The sequence below is a fragment of the Dermacentor silvarum genome, unplaced genomic scaffold (genome assembly GCF_013339745.2).
Source record: "Dermacentor silvarum isolate Dsil-2018 unplaced genomic scaffold, BIME_Dsil_1.4 Seq157, whole genome shotgun sequence".
In the NCBI taxonomy this organism is placed as follows: domain Eukaryota; kingdom Metazoa; phylum Arthropoda; class Arachnida; order Ixodida; family Ixodidae; genus Dermacentor; species Dermacentor silvarum.
Genome location: NW_023605778.1, coordinates 2,536 through 28,274, shown reverse-complemented (window position 1 = coordinate 28,274; position 25,739 = coordinate 2,536). Strand labels below are relative to the sequence as shown.

The following is a 25,739-nucleotide window of genomic DNA, read 5'->3' as shown; positions in this document are numbered from 1 at the left end:
ATCGTACACAGTTATCATTAATACGCTACACGATACCGGGTGTTTCTTCGAAAAATACGAATAAATAAATACGTGGTTTCCGAGGAAGAAGTATAACTTTTGTTTTCAACTATTATATGCGACACATGTCCACAAATGCTAAATTCACACCAATTTGTAGCTGATTACCATAAATTTACTAATGATCTGTTTAATCACCTAACGGCACTTATTCTGACGGTAATTAAAAAGGGCAAATTTTCATGGGTGACACACTGTCTACTGTAATCTTGAACGAGAGCTCAATGTAGCAATTATTAAAGTGTTTTTTTCTCACAAACGTCGCCGCCGGAGTTTATCTTCGATCTGCCCTCTTTATATTCTTCTCCCACTCGGCTAAACGTTCTGGGGTCGGCAGGTGCGCTGAAAAATGAGATCCGCTCGTTATTTGAGCGGTATCCACTCGTACAATATACCCGCCGGGGTTTGGCTCAGTCAGCTAAGGCGTTGCGCTGCTGAGCACGAGCTCGCGGGATCGAATCCCGGCCGCGGCGGCCGCATTTCGATGCAGGCGAAATGCAAAAACGCCCGTGTGCTTGCGTTGTAGTGCAAAGAACCCCAGGTGGTCAAAATTAATCCGGAGCCCTCCACTACGGTGTCCCTCACAATCAGAACTGGTTTTGGCACGTAAAACCCCAGAAAGAAGAACTCGTACAATATGGGACCAAACAGGTGCTGTCTTTACGCCTCGTTTTCCGCGACGACATCGCGGTTCCGTCCGTGAAGACACACAAGTGCGAACTGCGCGCACAGAAGAAATGACACCATCTTCCCGTAGGGGAACCCTGAGTAGTATGCGAAGCAGCCATGGGGTCGACTCAAGGTAGTTTTATCAGCTGTATAAACTTGGACATGCAGCAGCACCAGCAACGCGCAGAACTGTTGTCGACGCCGTCGGCGTTTTGCCTGCGTTCGCACCGAACGCGCGCGGCGTTGGTGACTGTTGCCGGTGCCTCTGGGGCGCCTACCGTCGCGCCTCTAGCCTAAGCTGCTTCGCATTATCGCGCGCGGAACCGCAGGTGTTGCCATTCGTTGCGCAATCCGGAGAGGAGAGGAGCGTCGGGGAGGAGAGGAGGAATGCCGAGAGGAGAGGAGATGAGACAAGGAGAGGGAGGAGGATATGCGCATGCGCAGTAGGGGTGTGGACGCACGGAGGATGGATTGAGGGAGGGAGGGAGTGACATAGCCCCGAGCATATCTAAAACGCACCGCAACCGACTGCTTTTACGAACGACGAACGCGCATCCGAAGCGCGTGCAACGCGCGCTGCGCCGCTCGGTTAGCACGGTCCCAAAGAGTGTCACCGTCTAGTGGCCTCCGGCCGAAGGCATCACCGGCGGTGCCAGCATCTCCCATTGGAACCGCTCGGTGGGAAAAAAAAAAAAAAAAAGAAAAAAAAAAAAAAAACTCCATTTCATATACATCAGGTGCAACGCTACCAACCTAGCCACCGTAGCAACGCTGTGGAGGCTAATGTACTTCTTGCAGTGGCTGCGTTCGCCCTTAGAAATAGTTCGGTGTTTATTGACCGATTTTTGTGAAAATGTTCTTTACATAAGCTTAGCTCTGAAAAGAAAAATGAATTTGCCCTTAGAAACACACAGACCATGTACTCATGCGGCTGCTAATACGTTGTTTCAGATCAATTTGCGTTTCCTTGTTTGTTTTTGCAGCCGGTGGCGGCAGCCTCACGTGCAAGCTAGCGCGAGCAGACGCCGCTGGCGCGCAGCGAATCATAGACGGAAGGCGCGAAGTGATAAATTTTGGTGGGCGTACTTCTTGCTTAGCTTCCACGTAGTTGCACCTGATGTATGAAACGGAGCACAGTAATAGTACAGTGCCTATAATATATTCTAGGCACTGTAGTATTAGTAAGACCCGTGTTGCTAGCTGCGAACAGAAACAGCGCGCCTTCACGGAACGCCAGCGCGCTCAACAGAGCGAATGGATGCGAAAGCGACGAGAAGCCGAACGCGCAGCGGCCCAACGTGCTGCGGCCGATGGTGCAAGGTGGTGTGAATCTAGTAGCCTAAACTCGCTTTCACTCGCACATACAGCATACGGCGCGCCGCGACGCAACGAAGTTATGCGTTGTGTCGTTTCAGCCATTTAACACATAACCACCAAAAAAAAAAAAACTTCAGTATCATTAAACAAAACCAACAGCTTCCCTGGTCTTCCATCTTCGCACAGTGGAAGGGCTCTGAGTTCTTTCTTTCTTTTTTCTTTTTTTTACGAGTTGCGCAACTAAAGAACGCCGCCCGATTCGTTTCCTATCCCCTTCATGGGGTACGAGCCACGATAGAGGTTCATTATCATCATCAACATCGCATGCCCGAGCAATCATCGTGAGCACGTGCACCGACTGCAGACGCGCAAAAAAGAACGTCGTCGAAACGCGCTCGTAGAACGCGCTGCCAGCGGTTAAGCCTCGCAAAGAAGTTCGACCGTTCCACTGCAGCGGCGAGGTATCTTCAGGAATGATGACGTCTGGTCCTAGAGGCATCGGCGCTGCGGCAGGCAGGTTGCGAATGCCCCCCAACTACTGGGACCCCATCGTGTATCAAAACGAGCAGCCGACACCACATTGCCTGTTGAGGGTGAGGCGCGACATCGCAGAACTGCACACCGAGCCGCTTCCTGGTGTGTTCGTCGCTCCGGAGGAGAGCGACCTGACAAGGATCCACGCTGTGCTGGTTGGGCCATCTAAGACACCGTACCACGGTGGCTTCTTTCACTTCCTGGTGAAGTGTCCTCCGGACTACCCGATGAGCCCCCCGAGGGTGCGAATCATGACTACGGACGGTGGTCGGGTGACGTTCAATCGTCACTTCTACAGCAACGGAAAGGTGCGTCGCAGGAATCTTTGCAAACTTATGCATTGGCGGACAACTTTCAGTGGCAATGAAGGAAAAGCGACACGAAGGCAAAGCGTGCGCGTGTAAAGGTGCTCGTGAAAAGAGAAATCCCCGTATAACCAACCGGGGGGCGATATCGTTGTAAGCAATAGCTTTGTAAGCGTCCCTCAGCCTATTACGTAATGTGGTATCGCACACATACGCATGTGTATTACATATTTACGTAAGTACGTTTCTTTGGTGTGTGTCACAATTATTTTCGTAAAATGTCCGTACCTCTTTCTTCTTCTTGCTTTTCTTTCGCAAGGAGGTTTCTGTAAAACGTAAATTATAGGCTTTGAAAAGAAAATTTGACACATTTTGGTCTGGGTGGGAATTCAAGTCAATTGGTTTTCCGGTGTGCGAGATGAGCACGCTTCCCCGATGCCACGGCGGCTACAATGTTCTGACTAGACATAGCCTCCTATATTTTTAAAAAATATAGGAGGCTATGGACTAGATAACGGTATGCGTAGTGGGTGCGTTGACGCCCGTGGAGAGACCGGCGTTGTACGAACGCAGCCAACTCGTCGGCGACGCTCCCATCACGTGCGCTCTCTACTTACATTTCACCAAAGCTGCTAGAATGCTTTTGTATTCCCACACGTAAGCAGTCTTAAGTGTCTGTCTTAAGTGTTTCTACCGAATTTTTTTTAAAGCGCTCGAGCTTATCTGCTGGTGGTAGGCCAGGGTTCGAAATCGACCATTGGACGTCTTTCTTGATTTTTTTTTAATTTTAGAGCGGCACTGCTAGAACCTCGTTATAATGATTATTTCGTCGTCCGCAGCTTCGCCGAGCTGGGAGAGAGAGAGAGCTGAGAGAGAGTGAAAGCAGAGTATATGAAAAAAAAACGCATATCCACGAAGTCAATGATGATGAGTGAAAGCAGAGTATATGAAAAAAAAAAAAACGCATATTGTTGTGCCATAGCACCTGCCATCATCGCCACCCGTCCCTCTGGGTCCTGCCGACTAGTCGCCAACGGGAGGCGGCGACACAATACGGCGCGGGGGGGGGGACCTCGGCAACTGCCCCGTCTGTGTCCTGCCGACGTGCAAGCAGCCCCGGCCATCATCGCCACCTCGGGGTCCTGTCGACGAGTCGCCAGGGGGACGCGACGACACAATGCGACGCGAGTGACGTCAGCAACCGTCCCCTCTTCCTCCTGTCGACGAGGAGCCGCCACCAAGGGGATTTAAGGAGGAACCGGCCCATTGTTAAGGAGAGAGTCGCCACCGGCCGCCCCGTCGGTCTGGTGCGCTCTTACCAGCTCTCACTGCTTTGACCAGCTATCCCCAGCTAATGGCAGCTATTACCAGCTATTACCTGCTATTCCTGCTATATCTGTACATATTTGTACATATTGTATAAAGCTTTCGTCTCCTCTTCGCCTGCTTCAAGACGCAGTCTCTCGCCCCGGACGCCGAGTCGCAATAGTGGATGGCAGCTATGGGATTGGCGAACCAGTATCTGAACAGCGGATGGCAAGCTGCGAGATACGAGGCCCGAAGACGACTGCTACACCGCTCGATGGCAGCTACCAGATCGACCAGCGTCAACCACTTTGGCTGGGTGAGTGCCCCATGTTTGCTTCTCAGGTCGCCAGACCTCTCTAGCACAGGCAGATGTTAGGAGAGTGTTTTGTTTCTTGGTAGACTATGATTTATGCATCTACCTTCTTTAAACAGTGGATTTTAGTTTAAAGTAAGGTAAATTTAGTGGGCAAGCAACACGAGGAACGAGATCGCGATGGAGGAATTCCAAGTTCAGGACCTCATTCAAATTTGCGAGGAGTTGGGCATTTCCGCTGGCTCCGAAAAGGCAAGAAAAGCGATTCTCGACGTGATGCGAGCAGAGGACGTGACGACCGAGGAAGCCGAAGAGGCTTGGGAAATGATTGTGGAGCGAAAGCTCGAGGCAAAAGAACGCGAGCGACGTGAGAGGCGCGAGCTTGAAGCGAAAGAGCACGTAAGTCCCGAGGAAAGGGCAAGACGAGAGAGCCGTCGACAGAATCAAACATGGATATGGCGCACAGCGCGATACCATCTTTGTAGTTTCAAGGCGGGCGATAGCATTGTTACTTTTCTTGCGGACTTTGAAAAGGTTTGCGAGAAAGAAGGTGTCAACCGGGACCTCTGGTCCGAGCGGTTGATCCTGTTGCTTCCTCGTAGACTCTCGTGTGTTCTGGAACGCCTGCTTGATGAGGAGAGGCGGGACTACGATGAGGCAAAGATGGCTCTGTTGAGGCATTTTGAAGCTATAAGTCAGGCCGACTGCGAAGGCCAAGGCGGTAGTGACAAGACCGAGCTTGTCGAAGACAGACCGCCTAGTGAAATGGTTACTAGCCCAGGAGACGATGTGGTGCCATTGGCGCACACGCTAGGTGACAGGCACGAACACGATGTTGTTTCGCCGTCTAGAGAGGCCGCTTTGGGAAAAGTGGCCGACAGTGGCTCTTTTGATTTAGATAGTAGCGACAAGGCGAAGCCTGTCGATGAGAGACCGCAGGGCGAGCCGGCTAGCTCAGATGGCGTCGGATGCAGTCATGTCTTATCAGAGGTACATACATCTAGCGACGACCACGAGCCTAGCTTGGTTTTGCCGTCCGGAGCCACGTCGTTGCGACAAGAAGGCAGCGTACCTACGAGTACGCGTGCCGAGACCGCGAGCCCTGTGAGCCGCGCCGAGGGCAAACGACGAAGGCGCAAGCCGAGAAAGTCGGACTCGGGCGGCGATACGAGCCGGGTCAAGCGCGCCAACCGCCAACACGTTGGGAAAAAGCGCAGTAGGGTGAGCCCGAGGCTTAGGAGACTGCTGAGGTCTATAACAGGCGTGACGCGCGTCTGTAAAGAAAGGATATCGCGGAAATTTAGACGCCGCAAATTCCGCCGGTTCTCAGCGATATCAATGAATTGTAAGCAGAGTAACGTAGCGAAGCATCAGGTATGCTCGATAGTCTGCTGCAATGGTCGCCCCCTTCGTGGGAGAAAGAAAGGCGACTGTCTAGCGGACAAAGGGACAGCGCGCCCGCGGGCCCGTGGATGCGCCGCTCCCCGACTGTTTGGAGGCAGTAGTGTGAATGTCACGGCTACTATAGGTACTTCGTGCAAATCCGCTTTGTTCTGGTGTCGCGAGTGGACAACTCGTAGACCCGAGAATGGTCGACCGGCTCGAGCGCGTCTCAAAGGGTGTGGTTGTGAGCACCAAGTGATTGTGAACGTGCCATGGTAGTTTGAAAGCCCATTCTGTTAATTGTACATTTAGTGATCATTTTGTTCTGTGTTTTCTTGCGATAAAGTTGAGTCGCGTGTTGAGCGTAGGAAAGGGTGGATAGGCCAAGAGCGCATTTTTAAAGTCTTTGGTCCTTTCTTTTCGCGAGACACCGACGTTTTTTAATTTGTTCATCATTAGTTTACTGAGACATGATTGCTGAACGCTCAAGTAGAGAAAGCGTCAGTGTTTTCACGTTTTGTTGTTTTTACGTTTACCTAGGCTAGACAAAGCCTAAATGCTTGATTTAGATTATGACTTGTTTTGTATTGTACGCGTTAGTTATAAGTGTAAGTGTCAGTGTATAATTTTGATTCACCTTTGCTTTCGTGTCATTAGTGTGAGTTTTAGTATCTTTTTTGTTTGTTTTGTTAGGACCGCTTCTGTGCTGTAAGAATGTGGCGCTCGTTTTGTCGAGTGCATTTAGACAGCACAAAGCGGCGGGCTTTTTCGGTTGGCTCTTGTGGTTATCGGATTTCGTTCCGTATTTTGCGAAGTGGCGCCCGAGCACATAGATTAGCTACGCTTAGCCTTTGCGCCACGGCTTTCGGGGGCAAAATTAAGTCATCTTCGGCAGCCTTGATCTTTGCCAACCCGCCCGCATTACAGTTGAGAATCGCTTGCGACGCAATTCTGATTTGATTAAGACTCGCGCATTGACAATTAAAAAAAAAAGAAAAAAGGAGGTCCGTATCTCGAATTTCTCTCTCAGATACGTGTCTCGTGTTGTTCGGGATTTTTTGTTGTTGTTGTCTTATTTTGTTTTGTTTTGTTTAGCGTAGCCAGATCTCGAAAAATGCTTTGTTCGATGATTTTGGTCTGGCGGTTTGGAGAGCATTCGGAGGGTGCTTGCTTTGGCCGGAGTGGTTTGGCGTTGTTGATTCTTGGTCGTTCCAGTGGACATTATCAGGACCGAGCAGCAGAAAAGACCACCGGCGGGAAAAGCGGCAGAGCCGATACCTCCAGACCATCCTAGACGTCGCCCAACCGGCGCATCCATTCTTCCGAGCTGCGTCGGACAGCTCGACCTCTGGATGCATTGTCTGGCGGCGGGGGTGCTGTTGTGCCATAGCACCTGCCATCATCGCCACCCGTCCCTCTGGGTCCTGCCGACTAGTCGCCAACGGGAGGCGGCGACACAATACGGCGCGGGGGGGACCTCGGCAACTGCCCCGTCTGTGTCCTGCCGACGTGCAAGCAGCCCCGGCCATCATCGCCACCTCGGGGTCCTGTCGACGAGTCGCCAGGGGGACGCGACGACACAATGCGACGCGAGTGACGTCAGCAACCGTCCCCTCTTCCTCCTGTCGACGAGGAGCCGCCGCCAAGGGGATTTAAGGAGGAACCGGCCCATTGTTAAGCGAGAGAGTCGCCACCGGCCGCCCCGTCGGTCTGGTGCGCTCTTACCAGCTCTTACTGCTTTGACCAGCTATCCCCAGCTAATGGCAGCTATTACCAGCTATTACCTGCTATTCCTGCTATATCTGTACATATTTGTACATATTGTATAAAGCTTTCGTCTCCTCTTCGCCTGCTTCAAGACTCCCTCTCTCGTCCCGGACCCCGAGTCGCAACAATGCCCACGGTGGCCGGCAGGGATCGCAACCGTGTAACATCCTCCTGAGAAACATCCTCCTGAGCTAAAAGCTGCGCAGCTTGACTGGACCCAGGAGGCGTTGTATAACAGCGCGATAACAGCTAGTACTTTTGTAACCTACATAATTCACAATACTAAGCAAACTAAAGCAGTTCAATACGTTTTCGTTTCACAAGAGATAAATTTTACCATTTTTTATGTACACGTACACCTAGGTGGGCGTGAAATCCCTATATAAGAAAAATACCGCCATCTACTCTTTCCTCCACCGCCTCCTCTTCGAAAGCACTTGCTTTTTTCTTTACTTTTTGCTTGCGAAAGCCAAGTCGACGGTGGCGCACCTATAAAGTGCACGTTGAAGCTATAGAGGCTAGAAGGGTTTTATATTGAAGCTTTCAGGCGGGGCGCGCGCCGCCGCCGCCGCCGGCGACTGCGGCTGCGCAGAGGACTTTCAACATGGCTCTGAGGCGGAAAAAAAGAAAATATAAAGAAGTGAAAAGCGCGCGCTATCATCGTCCAATCGGAGATACAGGAGAGAGAGAAGCGGAGTTTATCAAAGGATGGCGGTACTTTTCTTATATAGGGATTTCAGGTGGGTGTAAGGTCCCTTGGTGGGTGCCGACAACGCGTGTCGTCTGCTTGGCTAGAGCAGTTTTGCAGCGGTTGGTCGATTTCTGTGTTCACGTTATGAGTCAGAGTGTCATTACGGTGTTGCATGTTTGTTTTTGCGTCGTCAAAGCTTAGAGTGAGTGTGTGGTTGTTGTGTTCCCGTGCCTGTTAGTAAGAGCGCCATGTGACGGCAGTTATGTTGAAACCACAGCGACAGTTAAGAGAGGACTTGCTTAGCTTGGTTGTGTTGGATTGGTTACTGCTCGAGCAAAGAGCTTGTATTCTTGTTCACTGCACCATCTGATGGCACGCGGCTCGCAGAATGGGAACGAAGGATAAAAAGAAACGACGAACGCTGACGCCAACTGCTGTGGTTTGCGAAAAGTATTTCAAAAGCCGTTTCATCGAACGCAGATTCACTATAATCGTGAACGGCGTTTTCAACGATCTTCGCCGTGATAAATCGCGTATTAAATCGATTCGATACGTACGATATTCCATAAGTATTCTACACACCTTGCATCTCGAAGCAGAAAATTAAGATACAAGATTTGTATATGTGCGAAAGAACTTCCATCAAAGTGGCACAGGTGCACCCAGTTTATGGTGGACGCAGTTTAATTAAAGCCTGTTTTAAAGAAGCAGTACTATAGAGACATGGTTCTCACTAAAAAAAAAAAAATCTTTGTTATATCTTATGAAAACAAGTACAATGTACGGGGAACATTGTACGTGTTTTCTGCATGTACCAAACAGTTCTCATATACCAATCAAGCCACCATCCTTCTCGGCTCACCCTCGCAAGCTTTTGCTCGCACCTACATAATACGGCGTGCGGCTGCTATGTTATCGCACTCGGACTTTATATACGGAACATCACGGCGATGGTGGAAATTAGCTTGGAGTGTCCACACGATTACTATCGCAAAAAAAGTGAAAGTGCAGGGAAGTATGGGGAAAACGAACAATCGATTATGAATAATTCCATACAGGAACATTCTGGCAAGGGAAGCAAAAGTTAATATTTTACCCTGAAAGAGCAGCTTTGTTGCACGACGTAAGTCGCGTCACGGCATGCGATACAATGGTGAGTTTGTCAAACGTATAATGATGAACATGCGAAGCACATATACGAGCATCATCAAAGAGAAGTCATATACAGGGTGTTTTTTTTTTTTTTTTAGACTATCCAGATTGTTTATAAAGAGGCTAAATAAGCGCAGCGAACATGACGTTTTGCAGATGAGTTCCGAGGCGAGGCGGGAATACATTGACGCTAATAACGTGAGGTTCAGAAGACGAATAAACAAAAATTTATTAACTTGTTTATACAGTTGTTGAACTCGCGAATATGAAGGCACCTTCAATTTTTGTTACCTTGAAAGTCGCATCTAATTCGACATATTTATCGTCAAATTTCAACGGTAAATTCAGGCAATCCGCTGGAGCGCAGAAAAGGCGGCCCGCTGTCATACCACACCGAAACGCTGCGACTACAAGCGCGAGAAAGTATAGCAAACCGAACGAGGCGCCTCAGCTGTAGTCGCGGCAGCTACTGATGCGTCACATACGCTTTGCCTGGCAAGCAAGGTAAATATACCTGATAGCAAAGCTTCCATAGAAGCCCACACGTTCAAAACATGGCGGTTCATGGGGCTTAGCGCCATCTGTATGAGAAGAGAAGACTTCCGGCGGAAGAAAAACCTGTGTGACGTCATATCCGTTAAAAACAAGTGACGCTCACAGGCGCGAAATTTGTTTTTGGAGGTGATCCGTTAGAGCCTTACCGCCGTATTCAGAAATGCAACGTAGCTTGAAGCCCATGCTTGACTTGATTTAAAGGACGCCTGGCGTGAACATGCCATGGACACTCATTGCGTTTGCTTCGGCACGTTCACAATAGGCGTCACTTAACTCAAGTCAAGCACGGACTTGAAGCGAAGTTGCATTTCTGAATACGGGGGTTAGGGCTCTGTTATACTCCGGCGTTCACAACGCGCGCGCGCGCCGGGGTTCGTTTCGTCGCGTCACGTCGGCGATGCCACGCCAGGCGCAAATCCGCCTGCCCTATAGTCCAACGCGACGCGGCCCGACGCAGCGGTCGGAGCCAAAGCTGCGCATGCTCAGTAGAGCAGAGCAGAGCGCGGAAAGCGAGCGCCGCGCGGAAAGAAACGCGGACGCGGTGCAGTCTGGGTAACGTCGTCGGCGCGAAATGCAGCATGTTGCATTTCACGCCGGGCCGCGCCGACGGACGCTGGCCGCGTCAGTCGCGCCTCGCGTCAGACTATAGAGTGCTCGAGTTTTGCTAGCGTGGCGTCGCTGTGCCCAGCGTGCGCGCGCGTAGACGTTACGTCGGAGTATAACAGAGCCCTAAGTAACGTCGTCGGCGCGAAATGCAGCATGCTGCATTTCGCGCCGGCTGCCGCCGGGCAGCGCCGACGGACGCTGGTTGCGTCGGTCGCGCCCACGGTGTAAGATATATCTTACACCGTGGTCGCGCCACGCGTCAGACTATAGAGTGCTCGCGTTTTGCTAGCGTAGCGTCGCTGCGCCCAGCGTGCGCGCGCGTAGACGTTATGTCGGAGTATATCGAGCCCTTTATATTCGAATGCCCCGTCATTCGACTTGATGGGCGTTTCGAGCTTTCAGCACGAAAAGCGATGCAGGAAAAGTTCAGCCGTACGGGTGCCGAAATCACATCGCTGCACAGAACATACTTTCTTTGGAGCCCGACGAACGCTTGGGCGTAGAGTGCTCGTCCTTTCGTCGGACGCCAAGACCGTCGGCCAGCGCTGTCCCACGATAAGAACTAAAGTAAGGTGGTCGCAACTCACTGCTTTTGACTGAACAGGTTAAGAAACAATTTAACTACCCGCTTCGCCAAATTCGGACAAACGTCGACGAGCAAAAAAAAAACAGTCGCAGTTTCGCCCGAAAGGCGAAGCATCAATTGCCATAGCAAATTAGTAGAGAGCTATCGGAGCAGGGATAGTAGTTTCATCGGCTGCATAAACTTGGACACTTCGCTTACTAACTGAATTAACAAGCGTGGTGTCAGCGCGCACAAGCAAACATGAATAGATCACACTGAATGACCGCAGACGACTGTCAAAACACTGGCAGCAAGCGCAGCCGGCGAAGTTTCGTGCGGTCTATCGCTTCAACGGAAACTGAGCGACGAATGCACAGCGCATACAAAGGTCAGAGCCGTGTGGAGATAACAGATGGTGCGGGCGACTGCCACAGCCGGGCAGAGTACAAACGCAGTTGTTGGCAGAGTAGAAGCTGCCCCCCTCCCTCCCGCGCTGCCTTCCCGCTTTCTTGCTTTCGCGTGGGAGATTGAGTGGCCAGTTCCCCTTGCGCCCGGTTGCAAGATACGCATTTCGTGCGCAGCACACCGTCGCCCCGCCTCCCTCCCTCCCCTACCGCCACAGCCTTTCGCGCGACGTTCGCGTTTGCTTTCCGCCGTGCGTTCGCTCTCCGTGATAGCGCGCGGGGGAATACGGCGCGCGGCGACGATTTTATCCCCCTTGGACTTTATACGGAACCTCACGGCGACGGAGACGCCGACGGCAGAAATCCGGTTTAAGTGTCCATATAATTGCTTTCGCAATAAAAGCACAACATGTGAGGGGAGTGTGTTGTAACAGGTGAACTTCACGAGAGCGCCTTTCTGCACACTTCAAAGAGCTGCATTGCATTGCAAGTGACAGCGGCGTCAACGCCCGCTGCTATAGCGCACTTAACGGTGGGCACTGAAAAAAAGTATTTATTGATAATGATCAAGTAAAATAGAGTTATTTTCTCCTCATGGCGTATATAAAATTGATTAGTAATTTTATTTTTGTTGAATGAATCTAACTGTGTCTCGCTTTAATTTAAAAAAAAAACGCATTTTTTCTTTCCCAATGTTTGTTCCCTCCAAATATAGTCGCGCTTCAATCGCTGCTCCCATAACCACCCTTGCTGATGTCGGTGACAATTTGTTCTGAACCGCTTTTCGCCCTATTTGGATTGACCTTGTGGCAAGCATGTGCGGCTGTGTGTCGGGTTAGGAATTGCCGCGGCATGGGGGCTATCATTCGAACTTTACTGCACACTTCTTGAATATCTCGAATTAAGTGCGATTCTCAAGGTCTTTAAAAGATGGATGTGGATGCAAATGTCGCTGTCTCCTAATTTACCATTTAGACAACTGTCCCCAAGGCACGAATAAAAAAGTACTTAAAATATTTGCTAATTAGTCTTCTGAAGGTCACGCAATTAGCGGCAATGTCCGCCTCGCCTATGAACTCGTCTGCGAAAACGCCACGTTCGCTTCGTTCATTACTTTAAAAAACTAAAAATCTATATTGTCTAAAAAAAAAACTGCCTATACAGGGCAAGTTTCACAGGTCCATATAAATTAGGCATTCTTATTCTCTATTAGAAAAAGTCACCGAATAAGTACACTTTGAAAATCCTACGTTGTCATGAGCTGGACTGTCTTAACAAACGAATGTAGTGCTTGCTTTTCCTGAATTTACCCACCGGAGGTTCAACACTCGAAACAGAGCTAGCTGGTACGTAAGCTCAAACGCAAGCAGCAAGCAGTAAATAAGCCTTCTTGTAGTCAAAAGAAACCCTAAATTAGAAATCACCTTCCTACGTGAGAACTTTACTGCTCCTATGGCTTTAAAATACAAAAAGCGCAGCAGCGCCCTTGTGAAAACACGGCGGTCTATGAAGAGCGGGCGGCGCCGCGGCACATGATGATGATGATGACGATGATGATTTATTGGCATCCCCTTTGAAACGGGGCGGCGACAAATAGTCACCTAGCCTGCTTGATTTTTATCAGGTATACTATACATGTTCTTTATCTAGCATTTGTGTATACCTCTTATTATTCTTTTTCTTTCTGAAAAATTTACCTTGTAGCGCTACCTATGATTTTAAGAGATCAGGTCGTATCCATCTTTTCCCTGCTTTTTTTTCCACCAGTACTCTAATCGTCTCTTGCTTATCTCTACGGCTGATCTGTTGTTTTCCTTCCACTTTAAACCCAAGCGCTTCTGGGAGTTGCACGTTACCTACGGTTCTCGCTGGTAGGATCCCGTCGAAACCCACCCGCACTGCAGCGCTCCTAGCGGCAGCCGCCGACATTCATTGCATGCGGTGCCACTCGGGAGGCCGCCGTCGGCACACTAGCCAGTGTATTCTAGGCACTACAGTGGCGGTTAGAGTGTACTAGACAATGGTCGAGTGGGCCGAACGGAGCTCTCTCATTGAGGCACCGCGTGTGGAAATGATTGTGCGATAGCGCTGCGAGCGAACTGGATTGGGGCGGAAACGCGCTCCGCGGCATATTCAACCTACTTCGCTACTTTCGCTGCGGGCGCCGAGGCCGATTGCGCATAGTACGGTCTTAAAATAGTGCTTTATTTCAACTGCAAATTTAGGTTTACACCATTTTGCCAAACATATATATTTGAGGCATGGATTATACAACGCGACGTCTTCAATCTTGCTGTCGTTGTCAAGCGCATCGTCTGCTAGCGAGCGCGCGTTCGCTACGCGGACGCTTTCGGACGCTGTCGGACGCCCAGTTTTTCTCGCAGAACGTCTGTGCAGTACATTTTTTAATGTTTTAGTTGCTTTGGTGCGCCCATGACTCTTGACGGCTGGTACCAAATGCAGTTTCAGCCAGATAAACTACTGTTTTTACCACTGTCTTCTAAATGTAACTGGTATCTCTGCAGCATGAAGCTACGTAAGAAAATTTTATTATTCATATCGTGTCATTTTACGCGCGCTTCTTATTGGTGGATATTGATCAGGGAAAATGGTCGAAGAAAACAATATTAGACTCAAATAAACCAGGTTTATTAACTGCGTGGCGCGAAGAATGACCATTGTATTTCTAGGTAATTAAATCAAAGGGTACATAGACATATATATTCACGATATATATGTAAGGGAAAAATAACAAATATTTTAAATGCACTAATTGAAAAAGTGAGAACTCCCGATCGGAATAGGCGCACGTGTTTGCAGTAACAAACACACTTATTAGTGAATACTGCACATAAAACTCTCATTCGCAGAAATAATATTCATAGCAGGCAAAACCATCTTATATATATATATATATATGCAAGTGTTATTTATATACTGTACGACGCCGAATAGTCACCCGCCGGGGTAGCTCAGTCAGCTAAGGCGTTGCGCTGCTGAGCTCGAGATCGCGGGATCGAATCCCGGCCGCGGCGGCCGCATTTCGATGGAGGCGAAATGCAAAAACGCCCGTGTGCTTGCGTTGTAGTGCACGTTAAAGAACCCCAGGTGGTCGAAATTATTCCGGAGCCCTCCACTACGGCGTGCCTCATAATCAGAACTGGTTTTGGCACGTAAAACCCCAGAAAGAAGAAGACGCCGAATAGTCGTTTCCGTTTGAATGTAACGCATAACAGCACTATGGAAGTCTCAAATGTGAGTGACCGATGCAAGTGAGGACTGTTATTCCGAATGATGGTGCTGCCGGAGAGTCGTGGCTGTTGCACAGAGGCGCAGTTCCTGAGAGAATTAACGTACGGGTGTTAGTAAGTCCTGCTTAACAAGTTCCTAGCTGTCATTTAATATAAACGCCCCGTTTCGGGGCAGCCTGTAAATCTGCTAACTTGATTCAGACAAGGAACTTTTTTGACAGTCTCACCATGTTTGCAACCCATTATAACTGGGTGCCCCATGTGCTACCACACTTATCTTCTTCAACGAACGCAACAGATCCGCAAATATCTGTACGTTTATGTGAGACATGCCGTTCCTTTGTTTCATTATGGTCGTTATGATAGTGCACCGGATAACTAAAAGTAGCCGCTTATAATATACAAGCTGCTGAGTTGAGCGGTCATACATTTGAAACGGCATTACATTTATGTATAAAATATAGGATAAGCGTAACATGTTTTTCTCGGGAATCAGACTCTAGATTAATTTATTTTATTTACACCCCTAGAAAAAAAGCCGAAGAATGCCGCCACCTGCTTTTTTTTCTTTATTTTTTAATTTAAACAAATTCTTCGGTTTTACGTGGCAAAACCACGATATGATTATGAGGCACCCGGTTTAGTTTTCACCATCTGGGGTTCTTTAACGTGCACCTAAACAGAAGTAAAAGTCTTTTTCCATTTGGTTCACCTCGAATTCCGCGACCTGGATTGAACCCGCGAGCTCCAGTTTAGCAGCGCAACGCCGTATCCACTATATATACCCACTAATTAAGCTACCGCGCAGGTTTTCTTTCTTTTCTTTTTTTGAAGTAGCGACGGGGAAAAAATCCACGTAAGGCTTACGGCCAAAGATTAGCACATAGAATGACTAACTAAAACCATTTTCGGCGCTCGAGGTCCGACCGCAATAAATGAGCCCGTACCAATTACTCCGCATTCTGTTATGCGAGCAAGGCGGAAACTTGAATTGAATGTTGCGCTGCAATTTACACTTTTTGTCTATAAAAATGCTTCCCGTAAATCTGAGTACAAGGCGCCGGATGGGGCAGATATGCTTTACTTGTTTGAAACGGCAAGCAGGAACGTTGCATATGTTTCTTCGTCTGCGTTTCGCAAGACCTACTGATGGAAAACTATATGCTTAACAATACACACGAGAGATACATGCTGCTTGAAGAACGAGAAAAATACTTGTTCTCCAAGGGGAACAGTACAATAACATAGTAGAATGAAAGCCGACACTGTCGCCGCAATGCACGCCCAATCACCTAGTGGCTTTAAAAAATTAAATAAAGAAGAGAAAGAAAGGAATTTATTCTCAAGGCATAAATAGATGTCATATGCAATTATGAACACCATTTGAGTGGTCTGAACGCAAATACCAGCGCGCGAAGAAGTACGAATGACCCTGCCTAGCAGTATCGCCAGCAGTTTCCAACGGCGCGACCTTGATGCGGCCCAATACACTTCGATCGCAGCGCCGCCACAGTATTTTTCAACGTCGGGCGTCTCACTGCAAAACATGCGCCGCCCCAGCCGCTCGTCCCACTCAAACGTATTCTAGTACACTCCAGTGGCGGTGTAGCCTCCGACATCACAAACACAGGTACCAGTAAAAAGTCATATACTCGTGGGCATGAGTCGGGAACACGCAACCAATATTTAAAATTCATTTTCAGGAAAGCTAAATGACTTGCATCCATATCGTTTGGCACTGATAATCAGAGGGCAAAAGAGAACGTATATTAAAATTTTTATTAGGGTCAGTGGACATCAAAAAATCGCCGGAGTGGCCCTTTAAGCATCGTGTTGTCTCATTCCCGAGGGAAACAATAAGTATTTATCGCTTCTGTGTCTGACGCAGGTCGAAAGACACCCAGTTGAACTCGGGCCTCCTCAGCGGAGTCAAAGATGGCAGGAGCGGTTGCCTTCACCTCCCCCCTGGCTTAACGAGGAGATTCGACAGAAGCTTCCTTCCTGAGCACAGATTTTGACAACCTGCTACCATGTACGGCCACGCCCGAGAGCACATGCCACATTCAGGACCACCTTTCGACGTTGAACGAGTTGCTGTTCTACGCCAAATTCGAACTGCGGGAACTGCCGGCACTGTGCGGGCAGCTGGAGCTAGTGAGCCTGGCAGAGAAGAACCTGTACATACCACTGGGACAGGAAAAGATCTTCCATCAAGCAGTTACGCTTGTTTACCAGCTGCTGAAGACGCACCCGTGCTTATAGTGCACGTCCACATTTGCCATGACGTGTTCGCCTCAAATGGACCACTGATTTGCGACGCCCTCAAATTCAACCGTTGGACTAGGCTGCTGAATATCGACTTCAGAGGGTGTGTCGTTAACCAGGATCTCAACAACGTCTTTTGTTCTTTGAAACAATTGGAGGAATTGGAATGTTTGGCGCCGGGGTTATGCGACGAACTGTCATCTGCTCTGTCTACTGTTGCTCGCGTCAGCACATCGCTGATGTCGCTCAAGGTTGCAGAGCTGTGTGTGATAGGCAGCACGGTGAGGGTATTCGTCGCAGCTCTTAAAGAAAATTCTGCGTCAGGATGGGTAATGTGGCACTAGTTTCGGCTGTCGCCACGTGCGTCGAAGCTGCGACGTCCCTCCGCACGGTGATGTTGACTCTGTGCCCGGATGGCGTCGCAGGAATTTATGCGAATTACATCCATGCCGCTCTGCGGCACTAGTTTCGTCTGTCGCCACGTGCGTCGAAGCTGCGACGTCCGTCCCCACGGTGATGTTGACTCTGTGCTCGGATGGCGTTGCAGGAATTTATGCGAATCACATCCATGCCGTTCTGCGTCAGGATGGATAATGTGGCATAGTTTCGGCTGTAGCCACGAAGCTGCGACGTCCGTCCCCACGGTGATGTTGACTCTGTGCTCGGATGGCGTTGCAAGAATTTATGCGAATTACATCCATGCCGTTCTGCGGCACTAGTTTCGTCTGTCGCCACGTGCGTCAAAGCTGCGACGTCCGTCCCCACGCTGATGTTGACTCTGTGCTCGGATGGCGTTGCAGGAATTTATGCGATTCACTTACATGCCGTTCTGCGTCAGGATGGGTAATGTGGCACTAGTTTCAGCTGTCGCCACGTGCGTCGAAGCTGCGACGTCCCTCCGCACGGTGATGTTGACCCTGTGCTCGGATGGCGTTGTAGGAATTTATGCGTATCACATCAATGCCGTTCTGAATCAGGATCTTCTTTTTTTATTTCTGGGGTTTTACGTGCCAAAACCAGTTTTGATTATGAAACACTCTGTAGTGGAGGGCTCCGGATTAAGTTTGACCACCTGGGGTTCTTTAACGTGCACTACAACGCAAGCACACGGGCGTTTGTGTATTTCGCCTCCATCGAAATGCGGCCGCCGCGGCCGGGATTCGATCCCGCGAGCTCGTGCTCAGCAGCGCAACGCCTTAGCTAACTGAGCCACCGCGGCGTGTCTGCATCAGGATGGGTAATGTGGCACTAGTTTTGGCTGTCGCCACGTGCGTCGAAGCTGCGACGTCCCTGCGCACGGTCATGTTGACTCTGTGCTCGGATGGCGTTGTAAGAATTTATACGCATCATATCCATGCCGTTCCGCATCAGGATGGGTAATGTGGCACTAGTTTCGGCTGTCGCCACGTGCCTCGAAGCTGCGACGTCCCTCCGCACAGTGATGTTGACTCTGTGCACGGATGATGGCGCTATGATCGAAGATACGAACGCATCTTGGACAGAGATAGTGGAGTCGCTGTCTCGGAACACGAGCATCTCAGGAGATAGTGGACGTGGTTATCCGCCCCGACAACAGCGGTAACAGCCACGTGCCAGACCAATACCTAGTGCAGCGTCTCCCTCAAGTGATCAAATCCAACCGGAACTTACGCAGAACCTACTTCGGCGCGGAACAATCGTGCATGGTCGCCGCCTTCTTTCGGCGTTTCTCTGAGGACAACGCAGACAACTACAACCTCGTGCACGTCACCTTGAGCGGAATACTGGACACGGAAGCGGCGCGGGACTGCTTCAAGGTCCGCGACACGGTGCGTCGAAATTGTGGCCTGGTGACACGCGCCGCGCAGTTCGCCAGAGGACGTACACTGGACAGGTGAGCGTATAGTACGTATTCCTCCAGAGCGTCGTTCAGTCATGCACATAACGCTGTTAGGCACGCAGTTTAGTCAAAATTTTACGACGCCATTACATGAGATTCTAAACTGGCATCACACATGCTGGACAAGCCCCGATAGAATGGCCGCATGTAGGCGTGTCGTAGGCCATTGTCTTGTATGCTGACCTTCGCCTTTCCTGATGAAGCAGCAAGGATAGCTACAGGTACGCACGTTAGAACAGTGACATGCGTCTGGAGACGAGGGCTGTTATTTTAGAAATGAAAATGTCCCTTCTCTATATTCACCAATCTTGTTTCCGTGCATGACACTTTGCTCATGAAAGCACTAGGCTGTGCATGATTCCATCAACCACCGTTGTCGGTTGGACTTGTTTATACACCGTGCGTATACTGGAGCGCAGCCTCCAGGGAGGAGTAGCAGGCTTAGAAGTGCATTTGCGCCGTCTATCCGTAGGTCAGTGACTTGAGACAACTTGCTTTGAGCATGAATGTCCGAACGGAATGGTCGCCGGTACTATTCGCTTCCCTGTGGAGCTTGCTGTTGCTGGCCCCTTTTACCAGCGAAGCCAGTCTACGCCGGGCTAACCTCAATAGACGCCAAATTTCAACGCAGAGGCACGACGTATCGCTCCGTGAGGTTGCTTACTGCAGCTGCATGCTGTATTCGTTTCACAGAAGGCGGCACGATGATAGCGGTGATGTGACATTAAGGCACTGTCTGCCACGAAGGAAACGGTCCCGACCCAGCGACCTCGAATAGACGGCGCAAACTAGAAGTGTACCGGAATATCACATTGTAGTATACTCTAGTGCAAACGCATGTTGGCGCACACTTCTCTCACTCTTTATACACAAGGGCGTCCCCTGGTGGCTTTACGTGAAGTTTAGTGAGGAGCGAATGGTCGTAACAAAGAGACGAGATATCACCAATACGCGATTATTTGTTATTACTCTCATTTGTTAATACTCTTTCAGAAAACAGCTGCAAGCTAGATTGCATCTCATGTACTCCAGAAGTTTACCAAATGGCAACCAACTAGAACTTATATACTCAGAGCTCGGAGTGCAGCTTGGGTGTACGCGGTATATAGTTCTGCCAGCGCTCGCGTAAATTCTGTGCGAAGCTGGATTACGTGATTGCCGCTGCTCAGTGCAGGTCGGCTTGCTTATACAGCGTCTAGAGTAACCACTACGTCCATAATTGTCGATGTGGCGGTTAATTCTTTTGTAGCGATAGCTACATTACGCCAGGTTTTCGCCTCTTCGCAGTCGCCGCACTTCGAGCCGTGGCCGCACTGTGACGTCACACCACGGCCCTCGATTCTCCAGCGACTCGGCTCGTCGCGGTCGCCGCGCGGCCACCGCTCCTGCCGGTGGGCGCTCGCCGCGCCCTCTGTGCGACGTCATACCACGGGCCTCGATTCTCCGACGACTCGGCTCGTCGCGGTCGCCGCGCGGCCACCGCTCCGCTCCTGCTGTTGGTAAGGTGTTGGGCGCTCGCTGCGCCCTCTGTATGACGTCACATCCGCGCTCCGCAGCTGTGATAACCGGGAGTATAGAAGGGGAGAGCTCGCGTCGCCGCAGACATAGTTGAGGCCGCAGTATGGATTATAAGTCGGCCGGCCTGAAGGAGGCCAGGGCCTAAGCGCAGCCGGGGGTCTGTAGCTATCGCTACTCGACTAGGTTTAACCAGAGCTAAACCACAGGCATTTTTTTTCTTTTTCGGGAGTCTTTACTCCCTGTATGCCATGCGAGGGGATATTCAGAATTGATGTGGGCTTTGCCTGTTACATTTCGTCGGAAGCGTCCTTGTTCTTCGAGACTGACCATTGGGTTAGTTGGTGTGATTCCATGATGGGAAAAACAGCAAAAGACGCTGACATTAACTAGAACGCGATGACACAAGCGCTGACTCGCAACTATAGGTTTTATTCTGGAAAGAACAAGTATTTCTTAACCTAACTGACCTAAGCTAACCTAGGACATCTAAGGTTGTTTCTGCAATAAAACCTTTAGTTGCGAGTCAGTGCATGTGTCGTCGTATTCGAGCGATTTTAGTATTTTTGTGCTGTTTTTCACACCATGATTATTTAATAGGCTAAGTTACGTTATTGCTGACTGCATCTGAAGATGCATGTGGCTCCAACACTGGTGCAGTGATGTTGTAGATGTTGCAGTGCTGAACATGCTAACAAAGAAAACCTTCTCCACTTCGGCAGGCACTGCGCCGAAGCTTTAGAACGGGTTTGGCGCCATGCCGGACTCGGTGAGCTTGCCGAGCAGTTGTCCCTCAGCGTGAACAAGACGTCTGCCATGGTAAGACGTTGGCTGAGGAGCATGGAAGGCGTGCACGACTTCATGCGGCTCGCCCGCGTCGTCCGGGACTGCGTCGAGTGCAACCCCTGCCAGGTCGATCGCCTTCAACTGGACAACCTCAACGAGGACTGCTGGAGGCTGGTTCGTCGCTACCTGATGCTTGGCGACGTCAGAGAGCCCGCTGAGTCCGCGACCCTCATTGACTGATCACAGGGCTATAGCTCGAAAGGACCAGCAACTTCGCACGACGGCCTTCCGAAGTGTCTGCTCTGACTGGCAAGTGACAGCGTTTTGGACAATTCTAGCACTGCACGTGATCTACCTACAAGTGGAGCGACGTCTAAGTGTGAACATCTACAAAGGGTTCAGTGTGCGAAGACACGATATTCCTAGCACGGGATAGCTATTTTAGTTCTTCGTTAGGAGTGATTTGTGAAATAAAAGTTTTCAGTTCATCCTATATCCTGTAAAATTTGTATCTTGCAAATATCTTATAAGTTGCTTGTAAAATTATGCATTCGCATTGAGTTCGGTTTCGGTTTACCTTACCACCTTCAATATGTGGAGAGCGAGCATAGCTGAATTTCCTGGCTCCATCACATTCGTGATGAATTTTCAGTAGTGACTAGGAAATATGAAAGGGATTACATTCGACATTTCTAAGCGCTAGGACAAGGGCGCTCCACGTTAGCGCTGGCGCTAGATCTATCGAGACGCACTAACATGTATGCTGTCATATAAGAAATTGGAGGCGTACGCTTAAGCTTCGCCTTTAAGAGTGGAACGCGATAGCGTTATCGGGCTCCGTTCGCATCACACAACGTGGGAAAGCCAGCTTACAAAGACGAAGCTTACACTGATCGCCTTAAAGTCGGCTTCACTTTTCAACACAAATGCATTGCTGGGAAGACATTTTTACAGGAGCAATTTAGGCCGTCTTATATCCAATGTGAAGGCCCTAGAAACTTTTTTTTTATTATTTCATTAATTGTTTGTTGTTGCCCCGAGGCGCGCGCGTGTCCGAAATTTATAATCTAGAAAGGCTTGGTTTTCAACACTCACTTCAATGTTGCCTAGAACCAAAGTACAGCGAAACACCATCAGAATTGGAGGACGCTTAAACTTCGCCTTTAAGAGTGGAACGCGATAGCATTCAAAGATCCCTGGCTGCTTATCAGGCTTTTTTCTCGTATATTCAAATTCAATCCGACGTGATATATTCAACTTCTATCCGACGCTATCATGCCTGTAAGTCGTACTTTACGATTTTTCTGACAGATTTTACTTTGAGAAATTCAATTTTTGTTCACTAACGCCTTGCGCCACGCGGAGGGCCTGTGCGGTAGGGGTGGTTCAGGATGGTGTGGTTCGGAATGATTATTTCCACCAGACGCCGATGCTTAAGGCCGACGCCGAAGCCGACGCCGACGCCGGATTTTCTGTGACACGGGGCCCTTAACGCTATCGTGTTAATATCGTCTTTGAAGCCAACTTGACAGGCTAGAACTGATTGTAGCCGAATTATGCGCTTATTACAGACAGTAAGGAGTGGACATTAAACCATTCAGTGGCATTATATTAGCATAATTTAAGTATAGCATGCTGGCAGTTTGTTGTCATTTGCCGCCCTGCCATTCCAAACGGATACTCACTCACTCAATCATCCATATCCTAATCATCATGCTCCTATGCAAAAATTCTCGGGTAACGCTACCACCCACCCGGTTCTTTTACTGCTGCAGCAGTTACGCGTAGTAAAAGCGTTCGAGACTGGGTTTGCGCCTTGTGCGTCCGTCCATCCATTCCGTTATGCTGACGCCGACCCTTGTCGTTATGGACGTGTTCTTGTCATTGTCAAGCCGTCTCGTTGTTGTTGTCAAGCCGCCGCACCATATCCATAGGGCGAAGCAAATTTAAGATTTGTTCCTCAACAGCCACCACTGTGATTCAAACCCATGTTACTCCAGCAATGTGCGTTTGGGAGTTGGGCACGCTTATTTTGAAATGCGTACGTCTGTTCCCGCTACCAAAACGCCAAAAGCTATCCGAGACTATAAAAACGCTGACTTTGAGTCTATAAACCACGAACTAATGGATTTTGTCACTCATTTCATTCCACGTTTCCACACTCGCAACGTTGATGAAAATTGGACCTCATTCAAAGAAAAAGTCAATTGTTTAATTAATCTTAATTAATCAATTCATCCATCAGAAACGCATTATATGTAACTCTCATGCTCCGTCGTTTTAACGCGCGCCTGCTGCACCTGCTGAAAAAGAAAAAAAAAAGACTATTTCGGCGGGTCAAGGCAACACAAACGGCTGAACGCTGGCACGCTTACGCCACCGCTAACACGGATTATAAACAAATTTCGTCTGAAGCAAAAAAAAAAAAATTCTAACAGCACACGCTCCCGTCCCTTCTTAGAGATAATCCAAGGAAATTTTGGAATGTGGTCAGCAGAAATAAGCCGAATACAGTAGATCTTTGCGATGATCACAACACTCCAATACACCAGAGTGACTGCTGCAAAGTGTTGTTATTGTTTTTTTGCCTCGTGTTTTTCATCTACCTTGCCGAATGTTTCCCCCCATCCTTGTACATCTGACTTTTTACCCATGAATCCAATAATCACTGATTCCGTTGGTGTGACATGTTAATTTGAAAGACAGAAAATTTCATCTTGTTCAGGTATCGACGGCATTACAACGAAGTTCTTGAAAAGTACATCTACCTTCTCATCATTGATTCTTCGTGATATCTTTGAACAGTCATTACAGAGTTGTTGCATACCTCATGATTGGAATTGGCGGGGAAGGTGGTTCCATTGCATAAATCAGGTAGTACCACTTCAATACTTCACTATCGGCCCATTTCACTAACCAGCGTTCCCTGTAAACTTCTTGAGCACATCATTTATTGTCATCTTGTTACCTTCCTTGAATCTAACAACTTTTTCAATTCATGTCAACATGGCTTCAGAAATTTTTTTTCGTGTGAGACACAGCTTATATTTTTTTTCACTAATGATTTATTTCGCACTATGGATGCTAACATTATTGTGGATTGCATTTTTTAAAGGTGTTTGACATTGTTTCTCATGATCTATTACTAATTAAACTCGGTGCTCTTAATATTAACGATCATGGTTTAGGCTGGATTAAATGTTTTCTTCTCAACCGTACGTAGTCAATATGTCTCAGTTAATGATTATGACTCACCTCTTGTTCCCGTAACTTCTGGAGTACCTCAAGGTTCTGTGTTAGGTCCTCTCTTGTTTCTAATTTACATTAATGATCTTCCTAACAACGTCATCTCCCATATAAATCTTTTCGCAGATGACTGTGTGCTTTATCGTTCAATTACTAATCCCTCTGATGAAGCATGTTTGCAATTGGACTCGAATGCCATTTCCTCATGGTGCAGCGACTGGCTCACAACGCTTAACACCACTAAGTGCAAACACCTGCGTATTTCCAGCCGTCCTCCTGAATACACCCCTCGCTATCTTCTTAATAACACTACGTTATCGCCTGTCTCATCGTACAAATATCTGGGTATTCACTTGACACACAATCTGTCCTGGAAAATGCACGTGAACTACACATCTAACCAGGCTAACGGCACGCTCGGATTCTTACGGCGCCATTTCATAGCTTCTAACAGCACCGTTAAGCTTCATCTGTATAGGACGTTAATAGGACCTAAACTAGAATATGCATGCTCCATTTGAAATCTAATCAGATAACTTTAACACTTTAGAGTCTGTCCAAAACCGCGCCGCCCGTTTTATAGTTTCAAATTATTCCCGAACAGCAAGCATATCTGCAATGAAATCAGCACTTGGTCTTCCCGTTCTTTCTCTGCGCCGTAAATATTTTCGCTTATGTCTATTACACCAACCCTATTCTCAAAGATAAGTTACTCCTCTCTCCATCGTATATATCTTCACGCACTGACCAATACCGCAATGCCGAACTAGCCTTTGTATAAATTCATTTATTCCTCGAACTAGAAATGACTGGAACCATCTCCCTGCCTTCATCGCTGCCATCACCGACGTCAACAAGTTCAAGGAAACTGCCGCCGGTTTTGTGTGCCCCTCCTCACTGTAATGCCTCTGGCCCTGAGAGTACTGAAATAAATAAATAAATAAATAAATAAATAGATAGATAGATAGATAGATAGATAGATAGATAGATAGATAGATAGATAGATAGATAGATAGATAGATAGATAGATAGATAGATAGATAGATAGATAGATAGATAGATAGATAGATAGATAGATAGATAGATAGATAGATAGATAGATAGATAGATAGATAGATAGATAAAGGACTTCGTGACTCTAATGCAGCGGATACGAGGGGCATCAGGA

The 25,739-nt window shown here is 48.6% G+C and overlaps 2 protein-coding genes across 2 annotated transcripts; both read left to right on the top strand.

The window, feature by feature from the left end:
- The first annotated feature begins 2,522 nt into the window (after positions 1-2,522).
- On the top strand, positions 2,523-17,142 carry LOC119434675 (ubiquitin-conjugating enzyme E2 Z). The gene is made up of 2 exons (XM_037701768.1): positions 2,523-2,888; positions 16,948-17,142. The coding sequence occupies exons 1-2, from the start codon at positions 2,523-2,525 to the stop codon at positions 17,140-17,142; spliced, it is 561 nt and encodes a 186-aa protein (XP_037557696.1).
- Positions 15,825-22,240, top strand: LOC119434674 (uncharacterized). Its single transcript, XM_037701767.2, has 2 exons — positions 15,825-19,018; positions 21,262-22,240. Exons 1-2 carry the CDS (start codon positions 18,828-18,830, stop codon positions 21,563-21,565), a joined length of 495 nt encoding a protein of 164 aa, XP_037557695.1. The 5' UTR covers positions 15,825-18,827; the 3' UTR covers positions 21,566-22,240.
- Positions 22,241-25,739: the final 3,499 nt, after the last annotated feature.

What these genes read in the sequence shown, in the direction of transcription:
- LOC119434675 (XM_037701768.1), top strand. Translation starts at nt 2,523, where the DNA reads ATGACGTCTGGTCCTAGAGGCATCGGCGCTGCGGCAGGCAGGTTGCGA. An exon ending in ACTTCTACAGCAACGGAAAG is followed by an intron (nt 2,889 to 16,947) that starts GTGCGTCGCAGG and finishes TGCCACATTCAG; the next exon opens with GACCACCTTTCGACGTTGAA.
- LOC119434674 (XM_037701767.2), top strand. Translation starts at nt 18,828, where the DNA reads ATGGTCGCCGCCTTCTTTCGGCGTTTCTCTGAGGACAACGCAGACAAC. An exon ending in AGAGGACGTACACTGGACAG is followed by an intron (nt 19,019 to 21,261) that starts GTGAGCGTATAG and finishes CCACTTCGGCAG; the next exon opens with GCACTGCGCCGAAGCTTTAG.